General features: G+C 36.3%; 1 protein-coding gene across 1 annotated transcript in view; it reads left to right on the top strand.

Annotated features, from left to right (window-relative positions):
* Rab3gap1 (RAB3 GTPase activating protein subunit 1 (catalytic)) overlaps positions 1 to 16684 on the top strand; it is a 75225-nt gene that overhangs the window by 26372 nt on the left and 32169 nt on the right. Inside the window, exons 6-8 of the mRNA XM_013030820.1 lie at positions 5850 to 5969; positions 7625 to 7790; positions 14383 to 14482. Of these exons, the coding sequence (XP_012886274.1) occupies positions 5850 to 5969; positions 7625 to 7790; positions 14383 to 14482 (386 nt within the window). The remainder of the gene's footprint in view (positions 1 to 5849; positions 5970 to 7624; positions 7791 to 14382; positions 14483 to 16684) is intronic.

A 16684-nucleotide genomic window follows, 5' to 3' on the forward strand; every position in this document is an offset into this window, starting at 1 on the left:
CATCTACTGAGGGGCATCTGGGTTGGTTCCATATCTTAGCTATGGTAAATAATGCTGCAATAAACATAGTTGTGCTGGTAGCTTTAGTGTGGTAGAAATTATATTTCTTAAAAAGAATGCAAATTACATCACGCTTCCCAATAACTGTATGATAACATTTTCACATATGAATTTTTTTGTGTGTGCCAGTCTTGAGCTCAGGGCCTGGGTGCTGTCCTTGAGTTTTGTTTTAGCACTTGAGCCATAGCTCCACTTCTAGCTACGTTTAATTGTCGATAAGATTCTCAGAGGGCTGGGAAGGTGGCTCAGTGGTACAGTGCTTGTCTTGCATGGGTGAGGCCCTGAGTTGGATTCCTCAGCACCACGTAAGCAGAAAAAGCTGGAAGCGGGGCTGAGGCTCAAGTGATAGAGCACTAGTCTACAGCTGAAGAGCTCAGGAACAGCGTCCAGGCCGAGTTCAGGCCCCATGACAGACCAAAAAAAAAAAGATTCTCAGAGACTTTACTGCCCCACCTCAGCTGGCTTTGAACTGTGATCCTCAGATTTCAGCCTCTTCAGTAGCTAGGATTATAGGTATGAGCTTGGCTGAACTTTTTTTTTTCAACTAAAGTCAATACTATAGCTCTGTATTATATACTTTGTACTTTATAGAAATAGATAGTAGATACTAGATAGTATCTAGTAGTAAGAAATTATATTTCTTAAAAAGAATGCAAAGATACTAGATAGTATCTACTATCTATTTCTATAAATATAGATAGTATCTACTATACTTCTATAATGTAGAAGATTAGAAAAGTTGAGATTTTTTTCTTTAGAAATACTTATACATTTAATATAAGCTGAGCATGTAAGAATGAGATGAAATTAAATACAATTAAGTAACATTTTCAAATCAAACTTTTTTTTTCCTGTTCTGGGGATCAAACCTAGGGCCTCATATGCACTAGGGATGTATTCTACTACAAAGCTCTAGCCCAAGCCTCAAATCAAACCTTAGAAAAGATAATTTTGGCATTTTTATTAGATGCTCAGTTTTGGTTATTGATGTTTTCATTAGTTACTTTTGTATCTCTGTGACCAAATATCCTAAAGAACAACTTAAAGGGAGGAATTATTTATTTTGCTCATGGTTTCAGAGGATTCAGTCTATGGTCACTTGGCTCCATGCTCTTGGACAAGAACATCATGGTGGCAGGAGCATGTGGCAGGGGAACTTCTCATGGCACACAAGAAGCAGAGAAAAGGAGACAGGGAGAATAGCAGGTAAAACTTTTCAAGTCATGTCCCTGTTGACCTAATGCCTCCATCAGAGCCTCAACTCCTAAAGTTTCTACAACTTCTCAAAATAGTACAACCCACCATCTATGAATAGTAGTCAGCACATGAGCCTGTTAGTGGTATTATGTAAAGAATCATCTAGAATTGCTCTGTTTTCAGAGTCTGAAAGAAGAGAGTATGACAGCAAATCCCTTAATCTCAGCACTCAGGAAAACTGAGGCAGGAGGATGGTAAGTTCTAGGCCAGCATCGACTCCATAGCAAACCCTATCTCACAGAAATTAATAAAAAGGGATCATTAAAAGATAAGTGAGCGTGATCAGTTTTGTGTTCTATGAAATATAATTGATCTTGAGCTTTGTTGGATCCTTCTCTCCACTGCTTATTAAATACCTTTGAATGACTGTTCGCTAAAGTTTTCTATTGACATTTGTTCTCTTAATTGATATTCCTTATGATAATATAAATAGCTTAGGAAATAACATACACTTTAGCCTTAACAGACATGTATTATGCAAATATAAATTCATGAAATTTCTGTTGAGATAAATTTAAATAGGACAATATAGTAGATAAGACAATGAACCTTCTCACCACCCAGAGGATTCTTTTTATCCTAAACATAACTCCTGAAAATATAGGTTACACAGCAAGGAGGAAGTTAAGAGAACAGATGAAATTAAAATTGCTAGTCATCTGACTTTAAGATAAGGAGGTTTATCCTGGAATAATGTGGGAGGATCCAGTATACAGTTACAGTAACTTAACAGTTACTTAAAATGGGAGATGGGAGAGTCAGTGTCAAAATGGTAGGATGGAAGAACTCAGCCTGATGTTGCTGGCTTTGAAAATAGAAGAGGAACATGAGCCCAGGAATGAGAGTAATCTCTAGAATATGGAAAAAGGCAAGGAATGGATTGTCCTCTAGAGAATCTTCAGCTCTTTCCAGGCATGCTAGATTTGAAAGGTTAACAGAAATTGTCCAAAGAACAAAGAAGAAAAGTTCAGTGTAAAATGAACAGCCCCTTAGAGATATATGGAGTCAAATGTCCCAAGCATTCAGGTAATGGAAGTTCCCAATGAACTTATGGACTTTCCTGCCCAAGCTGGTGGATCCTCAGATCTCAGCCTTCTGAGTAGCTAGGATTACAGGCGTGAGCCACTGGTGCCCTGCTGCTTTGCTTCTTTAAAGAGGTTTTTGTTAGGTTTCATTCCTCATACCAATAATGTGACTTTTTTTTTGCCTTTATAAGCTTTTTTTAAAAAACTTTTTTTTTACTGTAAAATACTGTACAGGGGGGCTACAGTTACGTGCGCAAGGTAATAAGTACATTTCCTATCAAGCATTGTTACCTCCTCCGTTGTTTTTCCCCTACCATCCCTTCCCTCCCACCTCCACAACTATACTCCCTTTATAAGCTTTGTATTAACTGCATTCAAGGATGCCAGTTCATTTGGGACATGAAATGATAAAAGAAAGAGTTAGTGAATTTGAAAGAGTAACAAATTATCCAATCCAAAGAACAGACCAAAGAGAGTAAAGAGAAAAATGAGAAGAACTTCACAGATCTGTTTCAATGTTTAGCATTCCAAACTACACATAAAATAGGGGTGCCCAGTGAAGAAAAAGCAAATTGAAAGAAATAATGGCTTAAAGCTAGATTTGATAAAAACTATTCCTGAGAGACCCAGAGATCTCAACATATCCCAAATACTAAAAACACAAAGAAAAACCATACCTCGTAGTTGTATAAAGGAATTGCCATTTAACAAAGCAGTTTATGAATATGATGCATCTTGGTCAGTGTTACCCCTTTGAACTTTCTTACTCTTCCTTCTAAACTCACCCTTTCTCTGACTTTTCTTAAATTTGTAGGATACATACTAAAATTTTGCTGCATTTCCTACCCGCCACTTCATTTGTTTTTTTCCACTTCTCCTTGATCCCACCCTACTCTTTTCAAGTACTGGTTTCCTGGTATTTATTTTGTTAATCTTTGATTTAGCCAATCTAAGGACTTATATTCTGTGTTCTCACTTAATAACATTTGTATACACTTGCACTATCCCCAAGTATTCATTTATAAATTAATTATAGCTTCCACATGAAAGAGAACATGTGACTTATCTCTCTGGGCCAGACTTACTTCACTTAACATTATTTTGTCCAGGTCCTTCCATTTTTTTAAAGAAACTTAAGTGACTACTTAGTCACTTAGGTTTTTTTATTCTGTAGAAACATATATTCATTTTCTTTGTTTTTTATGTTTATTTCGTATGGTAAAATATTTTAACCATTTCTAGCTATACAATTCAGTGATACTGAGTACATGTTTATGTACTATCACATAATTTTCAGAATATTTTCATTAAACAACTTTCTCTTCTATGTCTCCTCTAGTAGCCACTATTCTACTTTCTATCCATGTCAAAGCTAATGTCCATATAATATGGTGATTAATGTAATGCAATGCTATGTATCAAACTTTCATTCTGTTTGAAGGTTAATATTTGTTTTGTGGGCATTTGTGTTGTTTCTTGTTCTGGTTCCATGTTAATGATGCTGTGAACATAGCAGTGTAGACTTTCGGTTCTTTGGAGTAAATAAGCAGAAAGTAGGGTGTCTTGCCAAGATGAATGAGGAGTCATATTTAATTTTTTTAGTAAGTAATTGTATAGAGGTTACAATTCTATAAGTCATTGTTATTCCTTCCGTTGTTCTTCCCCATTTTCCCTCTTCCATTTCTACCCTCAATCATGCTTAATCTTTTTAAAGAACAGCCATACTGTTTTCCACAGCAGTTGTATCATTTTCTGTTCCCACTAATGAAGCTTGAACTCTAGTTTCTCTCTATCTTGCTTTCATACTTTCGTGTGAGTGTCGCGTGTGCACACACACACACAAAAGTGTACTGGTCATGGGGCTTGAACTCAGCTCAGGTCCTAGTTTCTTTTGCTCAAGGGTAGCACTCTATCACGTGATCTACTTCTTGCTTCTTTTTTGCTCTGAATTGGGATCATCAGATCTTAGCTTCTTGAGTAGCTAGGATTATAGGCATAAGCCACTAGCACCCAGCTTTACTTTCATTTCTTGATAATAGTCATCCTAATTGGATGTGAACTATCTCATAACATCTTTTGGCATTCTTCTAGTTATTACTACTGTTGAACATCTTTTCATGTGTTTATTTGCCATTTGTATACTTTGGAATAATATCTGTTCAAATCCTTTGTTTTAAAATCTGGTTGCTCATTTTTTTGTTGTTGTTGTTTATTTTTCTTTCCCTCCATTTCTACCTTCTTCCTGTACTCTCAGTCTTACTAATGTTTGTTGACTTGGTGAAAGTATAGGAAGTATTTATAGTAAGGAAAGTAAATCCATGACTTTTGGCAGGTTAAATATCATAGAAGAACGGTTGTTTAATGGGGGTGATAGATTGGCATTTGAGAAAAAAAAATCTTTCAAAAAATTGGATTTGGCTGTTCAGTGGTAGGTTGGTGGGGGAAAGAGGCAAACACGAAAATAGGGATTTGTAACTATATGTCCAGAGATTATTAAATTAGGCGATCCTTACCTACCATAATTTTTTTTACTTAAAAGTTGTTTTTAAAATACATGGGAGGTAACTAGAGAATGAATTTTTAGTAGGCAAAAACAGTCAACTTGATCTTACAATTTTTTAATGTTTGGAAGCAGATTAATGTTTTTAAATAACTTGCCAACTAAATGGGAAAGTTTGTATTAATGGTGATACTATACCAAGAATAAGCTGTTTTCTGATAATTTTGCCACTCCTATTTAATATATTATTGCCTAAGATAATATGAGACGTCTTTTATTAGGATATTTAATAAGCATGTTTTTATTTTTAGATAGCATATGTAATTAAAGCTGATCATTATTTTACTGTCATTTAGTTAATCACACTTTCCTAATCCATAGACACAGTGTTGTCTATTACTTACAGCAAGATTTAAGTGTTTGCTTTTTGTTGTTGTTGTAAACTTTTAAGGTAAATGTGTTATGGTTTTCATGATTTCAGCAAATGGCTTCTAATTTGTAAAGAATAGAGGAGTGGATGATGGAAATCATTCTTTAAGAAGATTTAGGGGCTGGAGTGGAGCATGCATGAAGGCCCTGGGTTCCATCCCAAGCACTTGGGGAGAAAAGAGGGAGAGAGGGAAAGAAAGAAGAAAATTTAGGTGGTGGTTGGCAGTTGCCATGAAGGATGAGACATATCCTTAGTGCAAATTTGATATACATTCTTGCAGGAGAATTTTTTTATATTTTCCAAATAATGGTTTTTTTTGGGGGGGGATCTGGTTGTGGGGCCTGAACTGTGGGCCTGGGCTCTGTCCCTCAGCTCTTCAGCTCAAGGCTAGCGCTCTACCACTTGAGCGACAGCACCACTTCCGGCTTTTTTTTTCTGCTTATGTGGTGCTGAGGAATCGAACCCAGAGCCTCAAGCATGCAAGGCAAGTGCTCTACCACTGAGCCACCTTCCCAGCCCCCAAATAATATCTTTTATATCTTGAAATTTCCATTTAATGCAGTCATTCTTGTTTAAGGTACGGCCTGCGTGAGTTTGTGGTGATTGCTCCTGCAGCACATTGTGATGCAGTTCTCAGTGAGTCTAAATGCAACCTTCTTCTAAGTTCTGTTTCTATTGCCTTGGGAAACACTGGCTGGTAGGTACACCTCTTGACAAATCTAGACAAGCTGAATACTTTTTAATGATAACATATGAAGATGAGCGATTATTGAATGTTAGATTTCTGTCATAGTGAAGAACTTAGTATACATACTTGCATATTATACTAGATTTTGGCATAAAAGGATAATAAAATATTTTTGAATATTTATAAAGGGAATCATTGAAATATTCAATAGTATTTGAAATGAAGGCTATTTTTGTGCTTTGTTTTAAAGTTTTACTAACTTGCTCGACAAAATCTAGTTAAATGTTTGCTAGGTGCTGGTGGCTCACATCTGTAATCCTAGCTACTCAGGAGACTGAGATCTGAGGATCTCGGTTCAAAACCAGCCCAGGCAGGAATGTCCATGAGACTCTTATTTCCAACCAGAAAACTGGAAGTGGCACTGTGGCTCAAGTGGTAGGTAGAGTGCTCACCTTGAGCTCAAGAACTCAAGGACAGCGCCCAGGCCCAGAATTCAAGACTCACAACAACAACAAAAAAGAAATTTTACATATTTTTGAAAACTTTAAAAAGTTACTTTTAAGTACTTTTAGCCTCTGGTCCTAAATGAATCATATAAAATAATGAAATTTGCTTTATACTATTTTGCTATTTTGAGCTCTATTTCATATTATATAACTAAGGGATTAATGTAAATTAAATTTATTAGGGAAAACAATGTATTAGAATAAATGTTGTATCATATACTTTGTATTGTACCATAAGTGAATAATTTGAACATTTTTAAAATAAGAGAAATAGAATATTTACTAATGTTCCAATATTAACATAGGAATATATTTGTATAACCTATTATTATTTGAGGTAATTGTATTACGTAAAGCTACCATAAACAGTAAATTATTAAATTCTAATCATTGAGCCCATGAGAAATAAACTTAGGTTCCCATAAGCATCTGGTAACAACACTTTTATCAATTAATATATGGCCTTGTTTTATGTGTGTCTCTGTTTAATTATTCCTGATTATTTATTAGGATTGAATTCAATCAGCACTATGCCTTATTCCTGAAGGAAGTTTATGTAATAAGTGTATTTTATGTAAAAAAGATTGATAGCCTGGTCTTAGGAAGACTACCTTCAGAACTATGCTTGGGAACCATTTTGAATGAAATCAAACAAAAAGCACAGAAATGAGAAAAATAAATAAATAAACCTCAGTAGATCATAAAAAGGACACCTTTTTATAGTCTGAGAATTGAAACAGAAGGGCAGGTATTCAAAATTTTGCTGCTTTGTGCATTTCTGCACTATCCACATTGATTGAGATGTACTATCCACATTGATTTGAGGTTACAAATAGTGAGTAGACTAATTTCCAAGTATGGAAATTTCCTTATAGTGAGGGTCACCTTTATCTTTAAATGATAAATATTATTTCAACACAATGTTGGTTTAATTTTGTATTTTTTTATACTTATAGATTAGGTTTATCCTAAACTTGGAAAGAATAATATGATACACTGTTCCTCAAGAAAGAAATTTTACAAATAAGAGTATACTTTTGACATATCCTTATTTAGTGCTTTTAAATACATGAAATTAAAATAAGAAAGTTTTTAGGTTTTAGGTTATTCAGTGTTTAATGAACTTTCAATCTGTTCCTTTATAACCATGTCCTGAAGTCAGGTACCACTGTTTGTTCAAATTCATCACAAATGGCGAAGAATGTATGTGGGAGAATGTCAGGGACCTGGAGTCCGAACTGATTTTGAGATGGTTCATCTTCGAAAAGTGCCAAATCAGTACACTCATTTATCAGGTCTGCTGGATATCTTCAAATCAAAGATTGTGAGTTGGTCATGATATTGTCAATCTTATTTGGGATGCAGATAAAAGTGTCAATTTGCTAATTGGAGCATAAAGAAACATTTTTCTATACTAGTAATTTTTTTTTTTTTGGGTCCGGTTGTGGGGCCTGAACTCTGGGCCTGGGTGCTGTCCCTCAGCTCTTTAAGCTCAAGGCTAGCGTTCTACCATTTGAGCCACAGCGCCACTTCTGGCTTTTTTCTTATGTGGGGCTGAGGAATCGACCCCAGGGCTCAGGCATGCAAGGCAAGTGCTGTACCACTGAGTCACCTTCCCAGCCCTATACTAGTAATTTTTAAGGGCTAGATCATCCCACTTACTTGGAAGTGGAGACTGGATAGATGGCAGTTCAAGGCCCACATGGGCAAAAAGTTAGAGACTTTATGTCAACAATGAGGCTGGACCTGGTTGTTCACTCTTATAATCTTACGTACACAGAAGGGATAGATAGGTAGGAGGCTTATGGAGTGAGACCTTATCTGAAAATTAACTAAAGCAGAAAGGGCTGGGGGACTGACTCAAATGGTACAGTGCTTGAGTAACAAGGATGCCTTGAAGTCAAACCCCAGTACTGCCAAAATAATAATTAGAAGAATACTGCAGTTAGCCATATAAATTACTATGTATGCAATATCCAATTAGGAACTGAACTATTTTGTTTGTCCAGTTAACATTTACTGAATTGTTCTATTCCTTGTTCTTATGATTGAGAGCTGTGAGGCTAAATGGGATATGCTGAATGAGTTTTTGATGTACTGTAAGAAATAGTATAATGGTTATGGAGGAAGTACCTGTGTTGCTCTTGGAGAATAACATGTCATCTAGTTATCAGACTTAATAAACTGACATTAAATTCTAAAACTTTTTATGGATCAGTTAAAAATTGAGAAAACTGATACCATGTTTCCTGATAGGATACATTGAAGAAGATATACAATTGTTTATGTACCTTTTTCTAAAATGTTTTATATAAAACATGAAGAAGTAATCATATACTTCTAAGACCAACCTATTTTACAAAATAAAAATGTTGTCAAAATGTTAATATCATCATAGACAATAAAGACTAGAAGCTGTTTACATTCAAGGAGATTAAGTGCTACATGACACGAATGCAGTGCATGATTTCCACTGGATACTGGGTCAAAACAAATTAGCTATTAAGGACCCAACTTGAGACAGTTTGACAATTTTAATAAAGTGAACATTAGAAAATAAAAACTGTTAAACTTCTTGAATGTCATATATGAATTATGGCTGTACAGGATAATATCCTTGCTCTTAAGTGCAAGCTGAAGTTTTTAGAGATGAACCAGCTTAATAACTATCTTATTTTTTAAAAAATTGGCTAAATATCACACATATATGTATGGCAGTACATATGTAGTTAATAATTGATGAACTTGATGAGTCATAATCATGCTCAATGTACTAGTTTTCCTCAAGGTTTTAGAATTTAAAAATAAAAATGATGAGGAAAGCAAATGCTCAACTTTCTTATTTCCCTCCCTCCCTCTTTTTTCCTTCTTTTCCTCCATTCTTTTTTTCCTCCCTTTTTCCATCCCTTCCTTTCTTACTGCCTATAGGAGATTAAACTCTGGGCCTTAATCTTGCTAGGTGAATGCTCTTACATTTCAGCCATGCCCTCAGTCCTTTTTTTTATTTTAGTTTTTTTCTTCCCAAATAGAGTTGCCAACTAACTGTTGCCCGTGTTGGCCTTAAATCTCATGATCCTCCTGAATAGGTGGGATTACATTTATGAACTACTATTACACTTTAAATTTCTTTTTCTTTCTCTTGTTCTTCCTCTTCTTCCTCCTCTTTCTCCTCCTCTTCCTTCTGAAATCTGTAAATACAGAAAACTTGCTTTACTCAGGGATTTATTTTACCCAAGTATGATCTTAAAAATAAAAAGGAATTTCAAAATTTAAATTCCTATGTGAGCATTATATAGCTCATTTTATGTGGAGTTCAGTCAGTACAACGGAGTCATTAGTTGTGTTTAAGTCATTGTGTGATCTCCTGGATATTTCTTTTTCCTCTAATATTATGAAAATATGCCTTCCAAAAAGCATATTTTGCTACAAAACAAGGTAAAAGTTATTTTGCTTAATTTATGTGATAATTTGAAAATTTGAGATTTGTTGAAAGGAAGCATATCTTTAGCAGAACTTGGGTGGTGGTGCAGGAAAAAGAAATCACCCTCAATACAATACTGCACTCTGTGCATCCTGAGTGTTAGTATTTTTTTCTCTGTGGCTTCTTGGAATTATACCTCCCAGTAATACCAGTGGATTACTCTACTGTTTAATTCTATATGTATTATTTTGGGATTTTTTTTTGGGGGGGGGGTCTGGTCGTGGGGCCTGAACTCTGGGCCTGGGCGCTGTCCCTCAGCTCTTCAGCTCAAGGCTAGAACTCTACCACTTGAGCCACAGCGCCACTTCCGGCTTTTTTCTTATGTGGTGCTGAGGAATCGAACCCAGGGCCTCAGGCATGCAAGGCAAGTGCTCTACCACTGAGCCACCTTCCCAGCCCCGGGAATTTTTTTTAATATGGAAGAATTTGAGTCCAGGGGTTCAATGCCAGCCTAGGCAACTATCTCACAAACAGAAAGCTTTTCAAAACAGTAACAGGCAGAAAATTACAAAATAAAACTTCTTTCACAATATCCTTTATACTTTTTAATTTTTATTTTTATTATAAATGTGATGTACCAAAGAGTTACAGAGAGGTTACAGTACATAAGTCAGGAAAAGAGTATATTTCTTTTTGAACAGTGTTATCCCTTCCTTCACGCTCTCCCAGTTTTTCCTTCCCATCCCCACCTACAAGTTGGATAGTTCATTTTCATCATAATGTCTAGTGAGTAACATGGCTTTATTTGTTGATCCTTTGTCCCTGCATTTCTGTGTTCCCCTTACCCTCCCAAAGACAGATAGATGAAGAAATAAGAAAAAAAGAAAAAAAAAACCTCATTTCTACTTCTGGAGTTCATTTTGATAAATATTATTTTATATGATCAGAGGCATTGGGCCTTTGTGTTCTCCCCAAAGAATACCCTCCTTTGTTCTTACTAAGTACGTAAATGCCTAGAGTATAATTTTATTATACATTAAAATTGTTTACTATTCATTTCCGATTTTGAATGTAGAAAAAATATGAACTACTTTTTAAATAAAGATAGAAATATTATAAGAGTAGTATAGCTTTGAAGAAATGATATTTTTTAATTCCAGTGAATGTAAAAATAAGTTCTGAGGTTCTCCACAATACTGCACTTATATAAGATAAATAGAATTTAACTCCAGTTAAGCAGCAAAATGCCAGACGTGGAGACATGGCTCAAGTGGTAAACTGCCAGCCTAGAGTGAGAAAATAAACTAAGGAAGAGTGCAAGGCCTAGCACGAGAGACAGAGACAGAGACAGAGAGATGGAGACAGAAAAAAAAATAAGTTCTGAATATTTAGCCAGAATTTCAGAGACCACCAAACAAAATAGACCATGCAAAATAGGGTAGTAATTCAGTTAACAAAAGAGCTAAATTTATTTTAAGTTCACTAAAAATCCTAGAAATTAACACTGCCATGTAAACATCCCATGATCTCATATTCTCATAATGCTTATTCTACATCATGCAAAATAGGACTTAACTGAGTGAAGGAATCACATAGGAAGCTTACAAAAATGCATATTCAATATTGTTGTCCATAATATTCATTATTGTTGTCCATAGCAGGCTTCCAGGTATTGCTGATGGTACTGGTATAGAGACTTAATATACTTTGAGTATTGAGGGAAAAAGTGACATTAAGCTCAGCAGCATCTATAAATATCACTGATAACTTGCACTAAATAGCATTCATTCCAACGTGAAAATATAGTGGATCCTCAAAATAAGTTCAATTTTAGGCTGCTGTGTCCTAGACAAGCAAGGTTAAGATTTGTTGTTGTTGTTTTGATTTGCTTTTTTTTGTTTGCCAGTCATGAGGCTTGAACTCTGGGTCTGGGTGCTTCCCTGAGCTGCTTTTGCTCAAGGCTAGTGCTCTACTACTTGAGCCCCAGCACCACTTCTGGCCTTCTCTCAGTTTATGGCCTTTCCTGTGCAGGCTAGCTTTAAACCACAATCCTCAGATCTCAACTTCCTGAGTAGGTAGGCTTATAGGCATGAGCCACCAGTGCCCCACTAAGGTTAAGATTTTTGATAGGTCAGGGTATATCTACATATATATGTTTACCCATAACATGATACAAATTGTCTAGAACAACAAATTGTCTAACAAGGTCTTTTAATAACCTCTGCTCCAGTCACAAAGCAATGTAGATAAATAAAGATACCTGAAAAGATACAACTAGGGTGACAATGACATAGATATCCTTGTGGACTCTAGAAAACACATAGAAGACTACAAGTGTGAAAGCAGCAGCTAGGATAACTAGGACAGACTGCATTAAATGGAAGGAGCCAGAGTGAGGGCATTTTAGGCTGCTGTGTCCTAGACAAGCTGCTTAATTGGCTGCTTAAGTCAGACACTGGAGCAGGGCACTTCTACTTGGCACACAGGCCTGGAGAGGAATTCCTGTGTAGGAGGAAAGAACTGTCATTTGCACCATGAGTGAACAACCTCACATTCTATGACTAGATAAGCATCTCTAATATCATCACAGAGCAAGAGCTCCAAACACATCTTAGACTTAGTCTCAACTATTCTGTATGTAGGGACAAAAAAAAACAAAAAAACAATGAAAAAGAAAAAGGAGTTGACTGGCAAGAGAGTTGTCATTTAGGAATATAGCAGAATATTTAAATCCATATGTAACTTAAAATGCCAAAACTACCTCTCAAAAGGAAGATTTTTCTAAAAGCTGGTTTGGTTTTTTTTTTGGTCAGTTGTGGGGCTTGAACTCTGTGCTTGGGCACTGTCCCTCAGCTCTTCAGCTCAAGGAGAGCGCTCTACTGCTTGAGCCACAGTGCCACTTCAGTTCAAGGCTAGCACTCTACCACTTGAACTACAGCGCCACTTCCGGCTTTTTTCTTTTTGCTTATGTGGTGCTAAGGAACCAAACCCAGGACCTCATGCATTCAAGGCAAGCGCTCTACCACTGAGCTACCTTCCCAGCCCGCCACTTCAGTTTTCTAGTGGTTTATTGGACATAAGAGTTTCATGGACTTTCCTGCCTGAGTTGGCTTTGAACCTTGATCTTCAGATCTCAGCCTCCTCAGTAGCTAGGATTGCAGGCATGAGCCACTGGCTCGGCTTATTGTATTTATTTTTTATTGGTCCTGGGGCTAGAACTCAGGGCCTGGACATTGTCCCTGAGCTCTTTTGCTCAAGGCTAGCACTCTACCAATTTGATCCACAGGGACACTTCAGTTTTCTGGTGGTTAATTGGAGATAAGAGTCTCACAGGGACTTTACAGCCTGAGCTAGCTTTGAACCACAGTCCTCAGATCTGAGTCTCCTGAGTAGCTAGGTTGGCATGAGCCACTGGTGCCTGGCTAAGAGCTAAATCTTTATGAAACAAAGTAGATTACCAGTGAAGAGTGAGTACCATTGGGCATGTACATAAGTAATTTTTTTTAATACAGGAGAAAAGTACCACATATTGTATAGCTTTGCATAAAACAAAACTTCAAAATAGCCAACCAAGTCTTTAAGTTCACTTCTCAAATCAAGTTTAAAAAATAAATCCCTAGTTTTTTTTAAGGCAAAAACTAAGGCATAAATATGCATTTACACCCAAAATTTCACACTTATCTAGTACATGATTTAAAGATTTAGATGCAAGTCTAGACAATGTTAAAAACTGATGGAGCTCTCTATACAGGGCATGTTATTTTGAGTATCAGTTAACACTTTTTTGCTTTGAAAGGAATCTCTGCCCTAATATGAAAAATAATCTCCTTGAGACCTCAAATCAATTTTGAGAGAAGTTTTATATCAAAAGAGTGAGTTTTGTTAAAATCTCAACTGATACACAAATGATGTGATAAACTAGGAACTCTTGTTTATAAAGCACAAATAGTAAAGGCCAAAATCTTAAGTCCACAGATCAAAGTAGTCCGTTCAGAATAGGTAGACAGAAATGTCAAACTACAGTTGAGTAACATAGAAGAGTGACTGAGATGATAGGTGCACACAACCATGCCCAGCTTAAAGCTGTATTTTAAAATTTTTAATCACTATTTAAAATTAGCTATACAAGCTTTTTATTTAAAAATATGAAAGCAGTATGCAGAAATTTTAGAAATCTTTTCACACAAATTGACTACCAACTATATAGTTATTTTTAGAGACCTTACATTACCAAGTCTAGCTTTTGTCAGTATTGTTCCTTATGATAGTTTCTTGATTTCTGAAATTCTCTATTTTTTGCTTTAAGGACTTTAGGTGACTTGTTTTTCCTTCTGTATGGCTAGACTAAGCATACTCTGGTCTTAACATTATAAAGTAAAAACCTAGATTTCATGAGAGTAATATTTTATTCCATAAGTTTGAAATTTTGATGTTGAATTTATTAGAAGAAGTTTACCAGCATTTACATGGTATTGTCTTTGTATATATTTCCTAGGGATGTCCTTTAACTCCATTGCCTCCAGTTAGTATTGCTATTCGATTTACCTATGTGCTCCAGGATTGGCAACAGTACTTCTGGCCTCAGCAACCTCCGGGTAAGAGCAAAGTAAAGTTTCTTTTTCGACATAATGACTTGTACATCTCATTATTGCAATGGGTCCATCTGCTATTATAAGTATGTTCATATAATTATAGTCAGTCACATCTAATATACTAGGCACATCGGTTCATGCCTGTAATCTAAGTCAGGAGGCTGAGATCAGGAAGATAAAGGTTTAGGCAAAAAAGTTCATGAGAAGCTGGGTATGGTGGCCTGCTCTTGTCATCTCAGCTACTACAGGAAGTCTAAAATGTAGAAAGATCAAAAGCCTAGGCAAGAAGAGAGACCCTATCTCAAGAATAACCAGCACACAAAACACTGTAGGTATGGATCAGCAGTAGAGTACCTGCCTATTAAGTTTGAGTCCTGGAGTTCAAACTCCTTTGCCACATGTATACATACATACATGCAAACATATATACATACAATAAACTTATATTTTGATGTTTCTATCGTTAAGGCACTTTTCAGTCTATACCTCCCAAAGAGAAGTTACATTTTTTTTACTGTTTGTTTTTGATACAGCCATTTGTAAGATTAAAAACAATTGGTAGTCCAGGGATAATATTAAAATTAACATAGTTCATACTTGGCTCTGAGCAGTTACATATACCACTACTCTGTTTTCTACACTAGTGAGTGATTTTTAGCTCTAAAGAACTTCATCTAAAAAAAAAAAAAGAACTTCATCTAAACTATAGCAAGGGGAAATGAAAACTAAGCTTAAAAATTATATTAGCCAGTACTATGTGATTTTTTTGTTTGTTTCTTTTGTATGTTCTTCCCTATGGTATAACCCCTATTTTCACTATATTTGATTCCGATGCCTTGCATCTTGTATATACATTTTTCTAATTTGGAGAGGGGAAGGGAAATAACAAAATACTGAAATAAGGATACAGGTTGAACCATAGTAACAATGAGATGTACAAGACACTATGTTGAAAACGAACTTTACAACTTGGTGGGGGGGGGGCGTAGGGGGAGTTGGGGAAGTGGGGAGGAAAGGGATGGTAGGGAAAAAAGGAGCAAGTAACAGTGCCCCATAGGAAATGGACTCATTACCTTGCTCATATAATGTAACCTCTCTGTACAATATCTTTACAATAAAAAAATATATCTATATGAATTATATTAGCCAGAAGTCTCAGCTAGATAATAATACACACTGGACAATTTGTAGCTAATACATTCCAATTTCAATTCTTTTTCTTTTTGTTCCAGGCCATTATTAAACAGAATTAAAGATTTCCTGAGGTAGAGACTATGGTATATGTTAGTGAAGACGGTAGATTCAGTCACTAGTACCCCCTCCTGCAGAAAAATTTCCTAAGATGATATGATGTGCTATTAGTCTAAGAACCCAAGGGCAAGATGGGGCTGTGACTGAAGTATTAAAGCTTCTGCCTAGCAAGCAGAGGCTCTGAGTTCAAACTCCAGTGCTACCAAAGTAAAATAAAATAAGAATCTTAGCATTATAATTCTTTTTTTTTTTTCATTTTCTTTTTTGTCAGTTGTGGGGCTTGAACTCAGGGCCTGGACACTGTCCCTGAGCTTCTTTTGGTCAAGGCTAGCACTCTACCACTTGAGCCACAGCACCACTTGTAGCTTTTTCTGCTTATGAGGAATGGAACCCAGGGCTTCATGCATGTTAGGCAAACACTACTACTAAGCCACATTCCAACTCTTTAGTATTAAAATTCTAATTGCTAATATGGTCTTTGTAAATATTCTATTGCTAATTTTCTATTCTTTTTTTTTCTTTTCTCTTCTTTTTTCTTTTGGCTTATCATAGGTTTAAACGATGGCTCTGGGCTCCGTACCAGAACTTCTTTTTGCGCAAGGCAAAGGAGCTCTACCACTTGAGCCACAGTGCCACTTTAGCTTTTTCTGAGTAGTTTATTGGAGATAAGAGTTTCACCGAGTTACCTGACCAAGCTGACTTTTAATCTTAGTCCTCGGAAGTCAGCCTCCTGAGTAACTAGAATTACAGATATGAGCCACCAGCACCCAGCATAGTTTTTTTTTGGGGGGGAGGGGGGGTCCAGTCGTGGGGCCTGAACTCTGGACTGGGCGCTGTCCCTCAGTTCTTCAGCTCAAGCCTAGCACTCTACCACTTGAGCCACAGCGCCACTTCCAGCTTTTTTTTTTCTGCTTATGTGGTGCTGAGGAATCGAACCCAGGGCCTCATGCATGC

Source organism: Dipodomys ordii, unplaced genomic scaffold, assembly GCF_000151885.1.
Source record: "Dipodomys ordii isolate 6190 unplaced genomic scaffold, Dord_2.0 Scaffold133, whole genome shotgun sequence".
NCBI classification, from domain to species: Eukaryota; Metazoa; Chordata; class Mammalia; order Rodentia; family Heteromyidae; genus Dipodomys; species Dipodomys ordii.